The 14,489-nt window shown below is 34.1% G+C and overlaps 1 protein-coding gene across 1 annotated transcript; it reads left to right on the top strand.

Annotated features, from left to right (window-relative positions):
• Positions 1-463: 463 nt before the first annotated feature.
• LOC134261653 (ankyrin repeat domain-containing protein 50-like) lies at positions 464-4,490 on the top strand. The gene is given in 4 exon segments (XM_062744070.1): positions 464-623; positions 835-2,033; positions 2,124-2,193; positions 2,794-4,490. Coding segments are annotated over 4 exon segments (3,030 nt in total). The 5' UTR covers positions 464-559.
• The last annotated feature ends 9,999 nt before the right edge of the window (positions 4,491-14,489 follow it).

The following is a 14,489-nucleotide window of genomic DNA, read 5'->3' as shown; positions in this document are numbered from 1 at the left end:
TGGTGACCGTTCCAGGTTTGCCAAACTAGGAATGGCAATTTACGGAGAACTGACCCAGGCCTGTAGAGATGTCCTAGAAATGGAGGTACCTCCTTGTCTTGTCTACAACAAAGTGAAGTCATCATCGATTTATAAGAAAATACGCCCCCAGCAAGAGCTCCGCCTCTTAGGCGCCAAAACAGATGGTTATAAAGAATTGGATATTACATTGTTATATACACTGATAAGAAACATATGTACAAAGATTCCACTTCCTACAAAGGGTTGGGGTGGAAACACAATGCCGTCAGTCGGAGAAACAACGATCGGCGACGACATTGAGAGGATCAGGATGATAAGAAACAACATGATTGGACACATCAGCTCGCCTTCTATCCCACAGACAGATTTTGTTGATACATGGTCTCTCATAACAGACACCTGCCAAAGACTACAAGCTTTCACAAAGAAGGACTACATGTCTGGACTAAGTAATATTCAAAGTCAGGCCTTGGAAGAGGAGAACGAATTAAAAGTAAAAGAAAAACTTAAAGAAGATTTTAAGAATAATCAATCTGTTATGGAAAAGATATCTTCTTTAGAACAGGATATGCTAGAATTGAAAACGAAATCCGATAACAAAGGTGATTAAATAGAATTATTAATAATATTTACTATGTATGATATATATACAGATTAGTATATTATACGAACTTAAATTTACTCAATACATTTTTTATTATCAGTATTTTCAAAAATGTTTCCTGAAAACTTTTTGCAAATTAAACAAATGTGCCTTATGCAGAATATCCACATTATTACGATTTTTATTTCAAAAGTACATATATTTTACAGGGAACCCACTGGTGATAGCAATTCTTGACAACTGGAGAGAAGATGACGTTGCCTTCATTCCTACAAGAGCAAGTGAAGTGGTTGAGGAAAAGCTTAAAAGTCATCACCTTATCACGGTGGTTGGAAATTCTGGTTCCGGAAAATCTGCAATAATTCAACATATTGCACTCATAATGAAAAAGCTGGGATGGAATGTCATGCCAGTTAATAAGGTTAAAGAGATTAAAAAGATTTGTTCATCCGAAGTCTCAGACCGTATATTATTTGTATTCAATGATCCTTTGGGTAAGGAATCTGTAGATGAAATTTTATATCATTCATGGAAAAATTTAGAGCAAACGCTGAAAATTTGCTTGAAGAAAAATAAACTATTGATATCATGTAGAAGATGCGTTTTCTATGACAAGAGAATCAAGGGTATCTTACTGGACGAATCCACTGCAGTAGAAATTGACAACAAAACAAATGGACTGACTGTTAAAGAGAAAAAAGCGATTTTTAATCAGTATTCACAGAGTCTGGGTTTATCCGAAGAAGTTGTTTCTGAAATAATTAAAACAGAAGCTTACTTTCCGTTGCTTTGTAAGCTCTTTTCAAGAGAGTCAACCTACAAAGAAAAGGGGGTTGATTTCTTCAAACATCCATACAGATTTATTAAAAATGAAATTGAAATTTGGAAGAAAACAGACAAAAAAAAATTTTGCGCACTTATCTTGTTAGTAGCATTTAAAAACAAGTTGAAAATCGATAGTATTGGTAAAAATGATATGAAATTTGAGAACATTTTAGGAATGTGTGAGCTACAAAAAAACACACATATTTCAGTCATTCGTAGTACTCTACATGAATTGAGAGGATCTTATGTCAAACAAGTCGGAAATGTTTTCGAATTCCTTCACGACTTTATAATGGAGATAACGACTCTGGTGTTTGGTGTTGATTGTCCACAAGAGACAATACAGTACGCAGACAGTGGATTTCTGAGACGTCGGATGAAGATAAAAGACGATGCAGAAGAGGAAGACCGTGATCCCTTCACTGTTTACCTTCCTGAAGAGTACATTGGTGATCTTGTGGACAGATTTATCATTGACATGCAAACAGAGCACCTTGTAGATGTTCTACTCAATCCATGTTTAAGGGAAGAAAGTGTCATCAAATCTTTTAAAGAAAAGGAGGACTTGCTTGAACAGCTTCTTGTAAAAACTATATGTGAGAAAGACATATCAAAATTTGGAATAACATTTGGGAGTATGTTTTTCTCAAGACTTAATTTCCTTTATTTGCAGGATGAAATATGTCCTTTAGTCGGACTAATCATATTTTGTCATAATGAAATTTCTTCGTTTATCTTAAAAGGTATTAATGAAACAAGGTTGATGGAATATCCTTTATTTTCTGCTCTTTGTGCAAATGGCGATTTAAACCTAATGAATCATCTCAGCGATGAATATAAACGAGCAGGAATGATGGAAACATGGAAACATCTTTTACCAATTCATGTTGCTTCAGTATTCCATAATGCTTTAATAATTGAGGAATTGGTACGACTTGGTGCTGATGTGAGCAAGTTTTCCAATAACAACTTCAATGCATTACATTTAGCTGTTGTCAATGATGAAAAACACTTGAAGGAAGCGGGAAAAAAGACTGACTCAATTGAGGGAGAAAGACGTAATGAAACCATTATTCGATTATTAAAAAATGGTGCCAACATCAATGCAGACATCATAAATACTGGTGCCAGTCCTCTTTATATAGCTTGTCAGAAAAGACATGATAGCACGGTATACCTGTTACTGAACAACGGTGCCGACATCAATTCATGTGATAAGAAAGGAGTCAGTCCTCTTTTTACAGCTTGTCAAATTGGACTTGACAGCACGGTAATACTGTTACTGAACAAAGGTGCCAACATCAATTTATGTGACAACAATGGAGCCAGTCCTCTTTATGTAGCTTGTCAAGAAGGACATAGAAGCAAGGTACAACTGTTACTGGACAATGGTGCCGATATCAATTTATGTCTCAAGAATGGATTTAATCCTCTTTTAATAGCTTGTCTAAATGGATACGATAACATTGTGCAACTGTTACTGAACAACGGTGCCGACATCAATTTATGTGATAATGATGGATTGAGTCCACTTTATATAGCTTGTCAAAAAAGACATGATAGCACGGCACAACTGTTACTGAACAACGGTGCAGACATCAATTTATGTGATAATAATAAATTGAGTCCTCTTTTTATAACTTGTCAAAAAAGATATGATAGCACGGTACAACTGTTACTGAACAACGGTGCAGACATCAATTTATGTGATAATGATGGATTGAGTCCTCTTTTTATAGCTTGTCTAAAAGGACATGATAGCACGGTACAACTGTTACTGAACAACGGTGCCGACATCAACTTATGTGATAATGATGGATTGAGTCCTCTTTATATAGCTTGTCAAAAAGGACATGATAGCACGGCACAACTGTTACTGAACAACGGTGCCGACATCAATTTATTTGATAATGATGGATTGAGTCCACTTTATATAGCTTGTCAAAAAAGACATGATAGCACGGTACAACTGTTACTGAACAACGGTGCCGACATCAATTTATGTGATAATGATGGATTGAGTCCTCTTTATATAGCTTGTCAAAAAGGACATGATAGCACGGTAAAATTGTTACTGAACAACGGTGCCGACATCAATTTATGTGATAATGATGGATTGAGTCCACTTTATATAGCTTGTCAAAAAGGACATGATAGCACGGTACAACTGTTACTGAACAACGGTGCCGACATCAATTTATTTGATAATGATGGATTGAGTCCACTTTATATAGCTTGTCAAAAAAGACATGATAGCACGGTACAACTGTTACTGAACAACGGTGCCGACATCAATTTATGTGATAATGATGGATTGAGTCCTCTTTATCTAGCTTGTCAACATGGACATGATAGCACGGTAAAATTGTTACTGAACAACGGTGCCGACATCAATTTATGTGATAATGTTGGATTGAGTCCACTTTATAAAGCTTGTAAAAAAGGACATGATAGCACGGTGCAACTGTTACTGAACAACGGTGCCGACATCAATTTATGTGATAATGATGGATTGAGTCCACTTTATATAGCTTGTCAAAAAAGACATGATAGCACGGTGCAACTGTTACTGAACAACGGTGCAGACATCAATTTATGTGATAATGATGGATTGAGTCCTCTTTATATAGCTTGTCAAAAAGGACATGATAGCACGGTACAACTATTACTGAACAACGGTGCCGACATCAATTCATGTAACAAAAAAGGAGGCAGTCCTCTTTATATAGCTTGTCAAAAAGGACATGATAGCACAGTACAACTGTTACTGAACAACGGTGCCGACATAAATTTATGTGATAATAATCTATTTAGTCCTCTTTGCATAGCTCGTCATAAAGGTCTTGATAGCACGGTACAGCTGTTACTGAAAAACGGCGCGGACATTAATTCTTGTTACAAGAATGGAGTCACCCCCCTTTATGTAGCTTGTGATAATTGACATAATAGCACAGTGCAATTGTTACTTAACAACGGTGCCGACATCAATTTATGTACAAACGATGGAACCAGTCCTCTTTCTACAATGTATGGCTTGTAAAAATGGACAAGATAGCAAGGTATAATTGTTACTGAACAATGGTTCCGACATCAATTTATGTACCAAAGATGGAGACAGTACTCTTTTTATGGCTTGTCAAAAGGGACATGAAAGCTCAGTGCAGTTGTTATTGAACAACTTAATGCAACTGATGTGCATGTAATAGAAATATGAAATATGACGTTACCTTTTCCCCGCAAGCACTTTAAGGCGCAGTTCAATTTTTTCTAAAATTTAGCTTAAATAATGTAATGAACTGATATTCTAATAAAAAAAATTACTTTTCTTATTTTATGAGATTTTATTAAGTATATAATAGTAAGAAATTGGCATTAAATTAAGGATTGAATGTACTTTTAAAAATGCGTGATTATGGGGAAAGGGTATATGCGTGATTTTGCATTAAAAATAGGAAGTGGTATGTGCTTTAAAATGAATGATTTTGGGGAAGAGGTTAAATTCCAAATTTTCTCTACTTCACATTTTTAGACATGACATCACTTGCACTCAATTGATTAAAAAGATTGACTTTAGAATATTGAAACCTGAATTTTATGTACCTTTATCTCTTTTAATTGATTGATTGATGTATTTTGTTTAACGTCCCTCGCGAGAATTTTTCACTCATTTGAAGACGTCACCGTATGCCGGTGCAGTCCCTTGAGGAATTTGAAGCGTTGAGGAATGAAACATGTACAACTTACACAATGAGCTCTATTACAGAGGGAGAATCTCAAAATTTAAATGCAGCATTGTTAAGGCTTGAAAAAGGGGGTGGGACCATAATTTGTACGGAAAAGGTTGAAATAAGGAAGGTATTTCATTCTCCAAGTTTAAGAAGACAAAATCAAAGAGTTATTCAATTTTCCAAAACTGTTATATAATTTTTATTTTCCTCTTCAGAAACAATGGTTTGAACCATCTGTCCTTATATGAATCAATTTTACTCCTTTCTTAATTATGTAATAATACTGCACATACATATAATCTAACTCTGGGCGGCTATTTGGAATAAATTTCATTAATATATGTATATTTTAATTGGATTTATTTTTTAAATGATAAATGATTATACATTTATTCATATATATATATATATATATATATATATATATATATATATATATATATATATATATATATATATATATATATATATCCTATCATTTTTTTGGGGGGGGGTGTAAATTGAGCAACCTACAATAAGGGGGAATATAAGCACCTTTGTCTTATTTACCTTGTCAACATTACATTATCATGTGAAGTCAAGATAACTATCTCGTTAAATGATGATAACTTCCTGCTTTGTCGACAAACACCGTTTACATCTTCTCCAGTCAAGATAAGCTATCATATTTTGTTGCAAGCTATCTTGACTCGATGAGACAACAATTAGTCGCATTACAAGATAATCTATATCTTTTATTTTGTCGAGATACCCATTACAAAAATAAAAAAGCTTATTTGAATAATACATGATAAAAGTCAGTGTTTGACAACAACCTTGAATATATTCATCACTTGACAAGATAATTATCTTGACTTGACATGATATGCTATGTTGACAAAAGTTTATGACGATGGCATAAATATGCCACCATAGGAATCAGTTTTAACATATTTTCCATAACACAGAAAACTTTAAAACATTTTTAATTGCTAATGAAAACTGATTCAAAAGAAACAGCGGTACATCTCATAATATTTCATACAAACAATATACACATAAATTTGGAAATGTGGCAAAACCAAGGACTTCTAGAAATTCCCGAGAAGGGATTGGTCACCTTAAAGAAATAAACATCCCCTGTTAACTTGTCACACATACTGAAAACCCTATGCATTGGTAAAGTAGGTGGACAATTACGTAGATAAATATTGTATAAAACAAAGGTCTAACATTTGGTTGGAAGCAATTAAGCCAAAATACGACCGTGTGATCGGAATATATACTTAAATCAGGTCAATATAATAAGCATAGAATTAACGAAATGTTGCTGACCGTTGATATCCAAATTTCATAATCTTTTTTTATGAGTAACGTATCGAAGTTTTAATATTGATTGCACTTTGAACATGCCCTTATGCAGCGAATAAGTTGGCAGAGATAAATATCATGTGTAGCAATCTAATTAAAATTAGATCTTTGATCCACTCCATTTTCACTTTGTGTAGCGATCAAACTGGAGTGGATCAAAGATCTAATTTTAATTGATTATATGTGCAGGAGATTGCGGAATATATTAATATTGCTACTTATATTAATTAGGGAAGTTGACGACGGAAAAGTTGAAGTCATCACATTTATCATACAATGTCATTGTTAGTCTTTATCACATATATCCAGGTAAAGTATCCGAAAAGCAACCATTTATTTCACCTCCTTTAAATCTAATGTGAAAATGTGGATCTAAATCCAAGTGCCAAGTTATACAACGATTAAGAGAGCATTTAATTTTTTTTTCTTTTGTTAATTGAAATCATTCCAGCATAGAATGACGTATGATTTCACGTACAGTTTGCTATTATCGATCTGATAAATCAAATATTTGTATATAGGGCTATATTGCCCATATCTTTGTAAGTACATATCTTTAAAGTTTTGTTAGAAAGAGATTCTTTGCCCTATCACTCATGAAAAAAGTAAAAATAGCATTAGAGGAAAGTTAACTCCTGCATGATTCCATTTTCGTGATCGTGAAATAACTAATTTTAGAGGGAAATAATTTTAAAGAAGATACGTTCATTGAATCAATCATAAAAAACAATAAAAAAGATATCTTAAAAAACCTAAGGATGCATTCCACAAATAAATCAAAAGTATTTTAGAAAGAATCAAAATAATGACGAATATATTAAACACTACATGGTGATCGAAACCGATGTCAACAGATATAATAAGCATCAATTCCAGTCTACATGCCGGAGTGATTCTTATCTATATGGCCAATTCAGGTACATATATTGGCTTTGTTGGGAGTCTTCACGAATTTATTAGAGGCTTTTCCATGTGTCTAGATAACAATCTCTTCATTTTACAAACGTTTGACATATACTAGTATATAAAATATAATCGGTGGCGGATCCAGAAATTTCGTATCAGGAGGACGCAGTAGAAGGTAGAGGGGGTCTGGGAGACTCACTGAAGACTCACTGGGTCCTAGCGCAAGGCCCTATAGTGGGTTACGGGGACATCGCCCCCTGGAATCTGGCAAATCTTTACAAATAAAACATTTTTCCCTCGACTTTAGGAAAATAAATATACATATTTCATTAGCGAAAATTCAAAGGGGGGAACAGGGGGAGTGGGCGCATGCCTGCCTTGGATCCGTCTTTGTGTATGTGAGGGTGTGTAGGGGGTGTTTAGGGGTGAGGCACAGGCAGGCAGAATTGATCCCTCATTATACAATGAAATATAAAAAATAGCATAACCAATAGCATGACCTCTATAGTGTAGAAGGCACAACCCCCTCTATAAATTCAAGATTTCAGCTTAAATAAATCAGATAATAGCGCTCTCGGCACTGGAATTACTTCCGAAATATGACTGAAATATGGCCTACTCTGGGTAAATCAACAATGTACTCGTCTGAGTCGGTTACACGTACTGTTACGATTGTTGATTGTAGAGTAAGTGTAATCAAAGAAATTTAATAGTCCATGAAATAAGATCCCAAGCACTTCATTTTGTATTTGGTTTTGCAAATTTTGCCATGCAGAAATTGAAAACCTATTCTAAACTAGAGTATACCGAAAAGCCTTATATATTTTTGAAAAAAAAAATGTTTATATTACATTTTAAGCACCAACTTGACGTATTCTGAAATTTGTTTTCATATGTAAACCTTTACTGAGTGTGATTTTTCCTATTTTTAATTTTATTGAAGGATCAACTTAATCTAAGTGTCACTTTTTATGCAAGAAAATACAAGAGGTCATTGGGTAAACGTATCATCAATTCACTTCGTGTTCCTTAAGAATTACTTTTAAAGAAGAAGGAGGGTAAATAAATGAAGATTAAACAATATTACCAGGATTTCACTAGTTGTGTACTTCGGAGGGGGTGGGGAGTGGAAAGTATTTCATTCTCAAAGTTATCGAAGAAAATAATCAAAGAATTATTCATTTTTCTAAAACTGTAACAAGACTTAAGTTCCTCCAATTAAAGAAACAATAGTTTGTATCACCTGTCCTAATATTCATCTATTTTTACTCATTACTTAATTCAGTGAAAAATACTGCATATCTTAAGAACATACGCAACGTACCTTATCTACTGATGACTTTTTCAAGATATTCTTAATTTAAGATTAAAGATTTAAGATTTAAGATTATAGTGCCATCAGATGTTCATAGAGAAAAATTCAGCATGCATTACCGGGGTATTTTGGAAGATATCAAATTATGAATTTTTTTGCATTATTCAGAAAAATATACAAAAAATACAAAACATAAATTCCAGATTTTTTTTCCCATCAAATTTGTTTTGGAAGAGGTGTATAAATCCGTATATAGACATTTAAAATAGTTCACACAGGTCCTTCGTTTAGTGGAACTTTTCAACTTCAGGAAAGAACCCAATAATGTTCAAACTACGTTGCGTATGACGTTAATCATGTTCAGGGTACTTACCACAAACAAAAAATGGATGCGCGGGTTGATATATATTTTTTGACTGATTTTGATTTGAATTCATATAATAAATCCCTGAAGTATATAGAAATCGTAGGTTTTCCTTGGTGCTTAGATTTGAGATTTTATTTAGCCTTCTATATAATTCCATACAAAATTTTGCACATGTTTTTAACTGTATGACGAAATTTAATAAAATTCTCCCACTCTATATACTTGGTAAACATTATTCAGGTTGTCAATTCAAATGTAAATCTATGAGAAATAATGCTGATTTCTGAAAAAAGTTTGTGTTATTTATCCTTAATTGGAATTTTAAAAAAAAGAATTGATAAATACTTATGTATACCTTTATTTATAAATATGTGTGTATTTGTTCCCCGCTTTCACTGAAAGTGGGGATATTAATTTGGGTCTGTCCGTCAGTCTGTCCGTCTTTCTGTCTGTCTGTAACGCTTTCGTTTCCGCATGATATCTTGAGAACCCCTTGAGCTTTTGCATTGAAATTTTGCATATTAATCCCCTATGGACTAAAGAAGAACCCTATAGATTTTGTCAAAAGGTGAAAGGTCAAGGTCATAAGTTCATTACCGGCCGCCAGGAGGCGGTCGGTTATATGATATGAACGTTTTAAGTCGCCGTGCGTTTCTGCGGAGTTAAACAATTTGAATAAAAAATATTTAACATTCATGTAATAGAATATTAAGAAAGAGTTTGTAAATGTTAAACAAAAACGCACAATAATCATAAAATTAAAATTTTATAAATAATGGATTAAATGTTTCATCCTATCCTGATTGACAAACGAAGTGCGGAGAAATAAGCACACATGTTGGGCATAGTCTAAAGCAAGGACCGCGTTATATACATGTATAAACAAATTTACTTTCTCTACTTCAACAGGATTTGTTGTATATATAATTTAAAGTGACGTGTAAATATAAATATAAAATGTACTTTTAATACGGAAAAGTTTCAAAAGTATGACTTAATCTTAATTTATTATCAGACGGAATATTACGAGATTTTTCTCCAACAGACAAGGATAAAGCGCGTTTTACAATATGCCAAGCCTTTTCCCGCCAAATCTCACACCAAAACAAGATAGAGAAGAAACGCAGTGGCGGATCTATAGAGGGATTTTGGGGGTTTCAACATCCTCTGAGCAAGCGAGGAGCCCCACATAGTTGTTACGTTTTATTTAAAGTTTAAACTATCTCTACATGCTCTAGTTAGATAAGTTTAAACGTTAGTTTTGATGGTTAAGTGTTAAAACTACTGAAAGCAATATGAGCTGCATGTTTGACATCAGAAGAAAATATTTCAAGTTTGTAATTAACTAATTCAATGACAGGAAAATGTTTTGTTCAAATTGCTATGGAAGAATTTTTTATTAGCTTTGATTGAAGCAAAATTGAATTATTGTCGTCCTGTACAATAATGATTTCTTATATAATACTGTATATTCGGTTGTAGAGAAATGTTTCCTCTGAAACATTTTTAAACTTTATTTTGGTCTTATTGATCATAAGGGTTTAGATTACATACAGATTAATCATAATAACACATTTTATCAGTAAAATAAGATCCTGAAAAATGCAGCTCATTTTGCTTTAAACATCAAACTTCCGCCAGAGTTCGTTTGCACAAATGAGTGCGGGGACGCAGAGGACTATGAGTAAGTTGCTTAAATACATTGTACATGTAGTGCTGGCTTAATGTATATGTATTATGTACTGAAGAAAATCCTGGAATGTCGCATTCAAATGTTTAATGTCACAGGGATATATATTAATTAACTGATAAATATAAGAATTCAGTTTCTAATTGTTTTATGAAAGAATTAATTAATTGGTTTGCTGCCGATTTTTGACGCTTGCGTCAATATACTTCTTGTAAATTCTGTCTGTTATAACACTTTCGTTACCGTGCGATATCTCAAGAGCCCTTTGCGCTTTTGCAATGACATTTTACATAACAACTCCCTGTGGCCCAAGGAAGATTGATTTTGAGGTCAAAGGGTCAAAGTTCCAGGAAGGAAATATATATGTGCAATCGCAATTTCTCGGGCCTTTCCGACTAGCGGAAAAACGACCTCGAATGTACTAGGGAAACGACATGAAAATCTCTCCCACCTCTTTTCACGATCTTTGAAAGAAATGCATGGAGATCTTTCATCTATGGAATTTGGAGATTAAGTTTATTCAATGTAATGATATTACCTAAAATATACCATAGGAGGGATTTCTAACTCCGTCTGTCCTATATTTAATTAAACAGAAAATGTATAAATCTTTCACATCCGGTGATATTAATACATTCGAGATTGTTTTTCCGACCTCTGACAGAAGCACACGAGAAGATGCGAGTGTATATATGAGGTTCAAGATGGGGGTTCCGTTAAACATTACATGTGTTTATTTGGTTGGCCTTTTATGGATGATCAATAAAAAGGGGGGTTCGAATTGGTGATCTATATTTTTGGTCTCGTAAAAGATACCTTGTGTTTTTATATAGTAGAAAACTAGCGTACTGTATAAATTAAAGCGGCTCTGTGCTAGAGTAATTCTAATCCAGTGTCACTCAACAGCTTCGATAGCTCAGTGAAATGAATACCCAACAAAAAGGTGAGGGTACCGGGTTCGTTTCTCAATTTTCCTCATGTGAAATTCAACTCTAATATTTTCTAAATCTCTTCTAAAAAGCTTTTCTGAGTTCTTTCCTCGGTAGAGGCACGGGAAGAAGAATAAGAAAGAAAGATATTAAAGAGAAACTAGTTGCACTGTGAGCACTGAGCTCACTTTAATGATACCCCCACCCCTCCTGTTTGATGTATGAAAAAGTCCACGTTTTGCTCAAGGAGACCCGAAAGAAGTGTCAGACCAAAAAGTAAAATAGGAGGTGCACAATGGCATTATGTTATTAAGAGTCTGTGAAAGTATCATCAAATTCCATTGGTGGTATAGGATAAGAGATGGGTTTACCCTCAATATTAGAAATAATTGCAGTATCCATGTTTTGCTAATAGAGCCCAAATTACCTGGTATGTGTCAGACCAAAAAAAAGGAGGTGTTTGTACCATGGCACTATTTAACAAAGATTCTGTGAAATCATCATTAAATTCTTTGAAGCCTCATTAAATTTCATTCTGTGGTAGAAGAGGAGATGCAAATAAGAAATGAATACCCCAAAGCGTATCAGACGGACGGACGGACGTACAGCTGGACAGACGTACAGACGGATGGATACCCCTCCCCTCTGTTTTTTAAGAGGGGTTTAATAAATCACGTTCACACTGGACAAAGCACTTAATGATGAACATAATATAGTGTTTATAATTGGTATGAATTCGGACCTAGTAAAAAATTAATAACACGAAAACATGTTGAAATTTTCAAGTGTTCTAATTATTTATTTTAGACAAGCGTTTATTATTTGTTAAAGTACATATCAAACTTACTTTTGATGGCTGTTGTTTTATGTTAAAAAATGACGTCTCTACAAAGATTTTTTTTCTGCAGACACACTCGTCGCGCTTGTAAAAATATGTCGACTGATTGAAGTATGATAACAGTGGTGGATCCAGGAATTTCATAACCGGGGGGGGGGGGGGTAGTACATGTAGAAGGTGGTAATGGGGGGGGGGGTCATGGGGCTGCACTGCAGGAATCGACGTCTAGGAGTTTCTTATTCTGCGTACTGCAGCCCGAGTCGCGAAAGAACAATGGGGTAGGTGCTGGAAGGGCTTTTCCCTACTGCTGGCGAGGTACGGGGGCCTCCACCGCGGGTGGAAATAGAGATACCAAATCCTGCAATCTAGTAGTATTTCGGGTAAACTTATATTTCACTTTATGGCTGTACCTAAGACATTTTCCATTAGAAAATTTCCAGCTTAAAAATCATTTAGGGTATTCAGAATTACCTTTTACATTTTGATTTTTAATAACTATGATGATAAAACATATGTATATTTAAGACACGCGCAGATGTAGAGGGGGAGCCGGCAGGGGTGGTTGGGTTGGTGGGTCCAGACTGCTCCTGGAATTTTCAGATTTATTGGATATTCTATACTAACCCAAGTAAGAAGAGACCTTGGACCCCCCCCCCCCTAGATAACGGTGACCCCCCTCAAAAACTTGGATATGGTTAAGTTGGTATGAAAAGTCAACGGCTACACCCCCCTCCGGCCACCAAACACTCAAATTCTCAAGCCCCTCAATTAAATTCCAAACACTTATGAATAAACCTTCTTACCATAGGAATCGATTTATTTTTTTTTTTTACACCTTTGAATTTATCAATTATTTGTTGTTTTATTAATAATTATTCGGAACTGGTCAAACTTTGGAACTGGACAAACAACTGTTTTAATAAAGGATGACGTTTGCAGAATTTATTTAATTTCTCGCCCCTAAGTCAGTGAATCGGGTGTTAGGGTACGACTCTATTTACATGCATAACATGTTGTAAAAAAAACAACTAAATATGCATTATTTTTCTTGAAAAGCATCTTTTCGTCCAAGCGTTACGGAGACTAATTATTGTAATTAATTGTAATTAATTCCGTTCCAGAATTTGGACTTTCGTAGCAGAGTTGAAGAATTTCTGATTATAAGACGGGACTCTATTGATTTATGAGAAAAATGTATTAATACACTGCTGTACTTTGAAAATCTTTATGCTCGGTCAATATGCTTTATCTAAGGTCTACATATATCTAGGGATTGACCTTATTATAAGGCTATAATTGTATATAATAATAATAGTTTAATAATAATAAAGGAAATCATGGAAATCTATAAATTTATTAGTTAGTGGAAATCCGTTATTTCTCTAAAAACCTTGATTTTTTGGTATACTAATCAGGTGTCTATCTGCTCTCTGATCTCTTACTATATAATTGCAGAAATCTTATCATTGCATTTGGTTTTCGCATAAAATTTAGGAAGTGCACATGACGAACAGAGAAAACGATGTATTTTATTGTCTCGATAGACATTCTTAAAATATAGATAATAAAATTAATTTTCATTTCTAAACAAACATTACTGTTAATCCCCCCCCCCCCCCCCCCCCCCCCAAAAAAAAATAGCGTACCCTAAAATTTATGTATTACAATAATATTTTACTTCCATTGAATATTTGTGCCTTATTTCTTAAGAAACCCCTTGTCGTTTATCGGTCCTTTTATTTAAATAATTATTTGTACAGTTAAAAATTGTATTTCTTTTTTTTTTTTTTTTTTTTTTGTTTCTTAATAAAAAAAATTAAAATTGTGTCTATGACAGAAAAAAAAAACCAAACATGCTATACATTTTTTGGGGGGGGGGTGGGGGGGGGGGGTACATTTGTTTAATTAAAGACCCA

Source organism: Saccostrea cucullata, unplaced genomic scaffold (genome assembly GCF_032062105.1).
Source record: "Saccostrea cucullata isolate Sc308-1 unplaced genomic scaffold, CSIRO_AGI_Scuc_v1 ctg1660, whole genome shotgun sequence".
In the NCBI taxonomy this organism is placed as follows: Eukaryota; Metazoa; Mollusca; class Bivalvia; order Ostreida; family Ostreidae; genus Saccostrea; species Saccostrea cuccullata.
The sequence above is the reverse complement of the archived record's forward strand: the minus strand, read 5'-3'. Positions and strand labels throughout refer to the sequence as shown.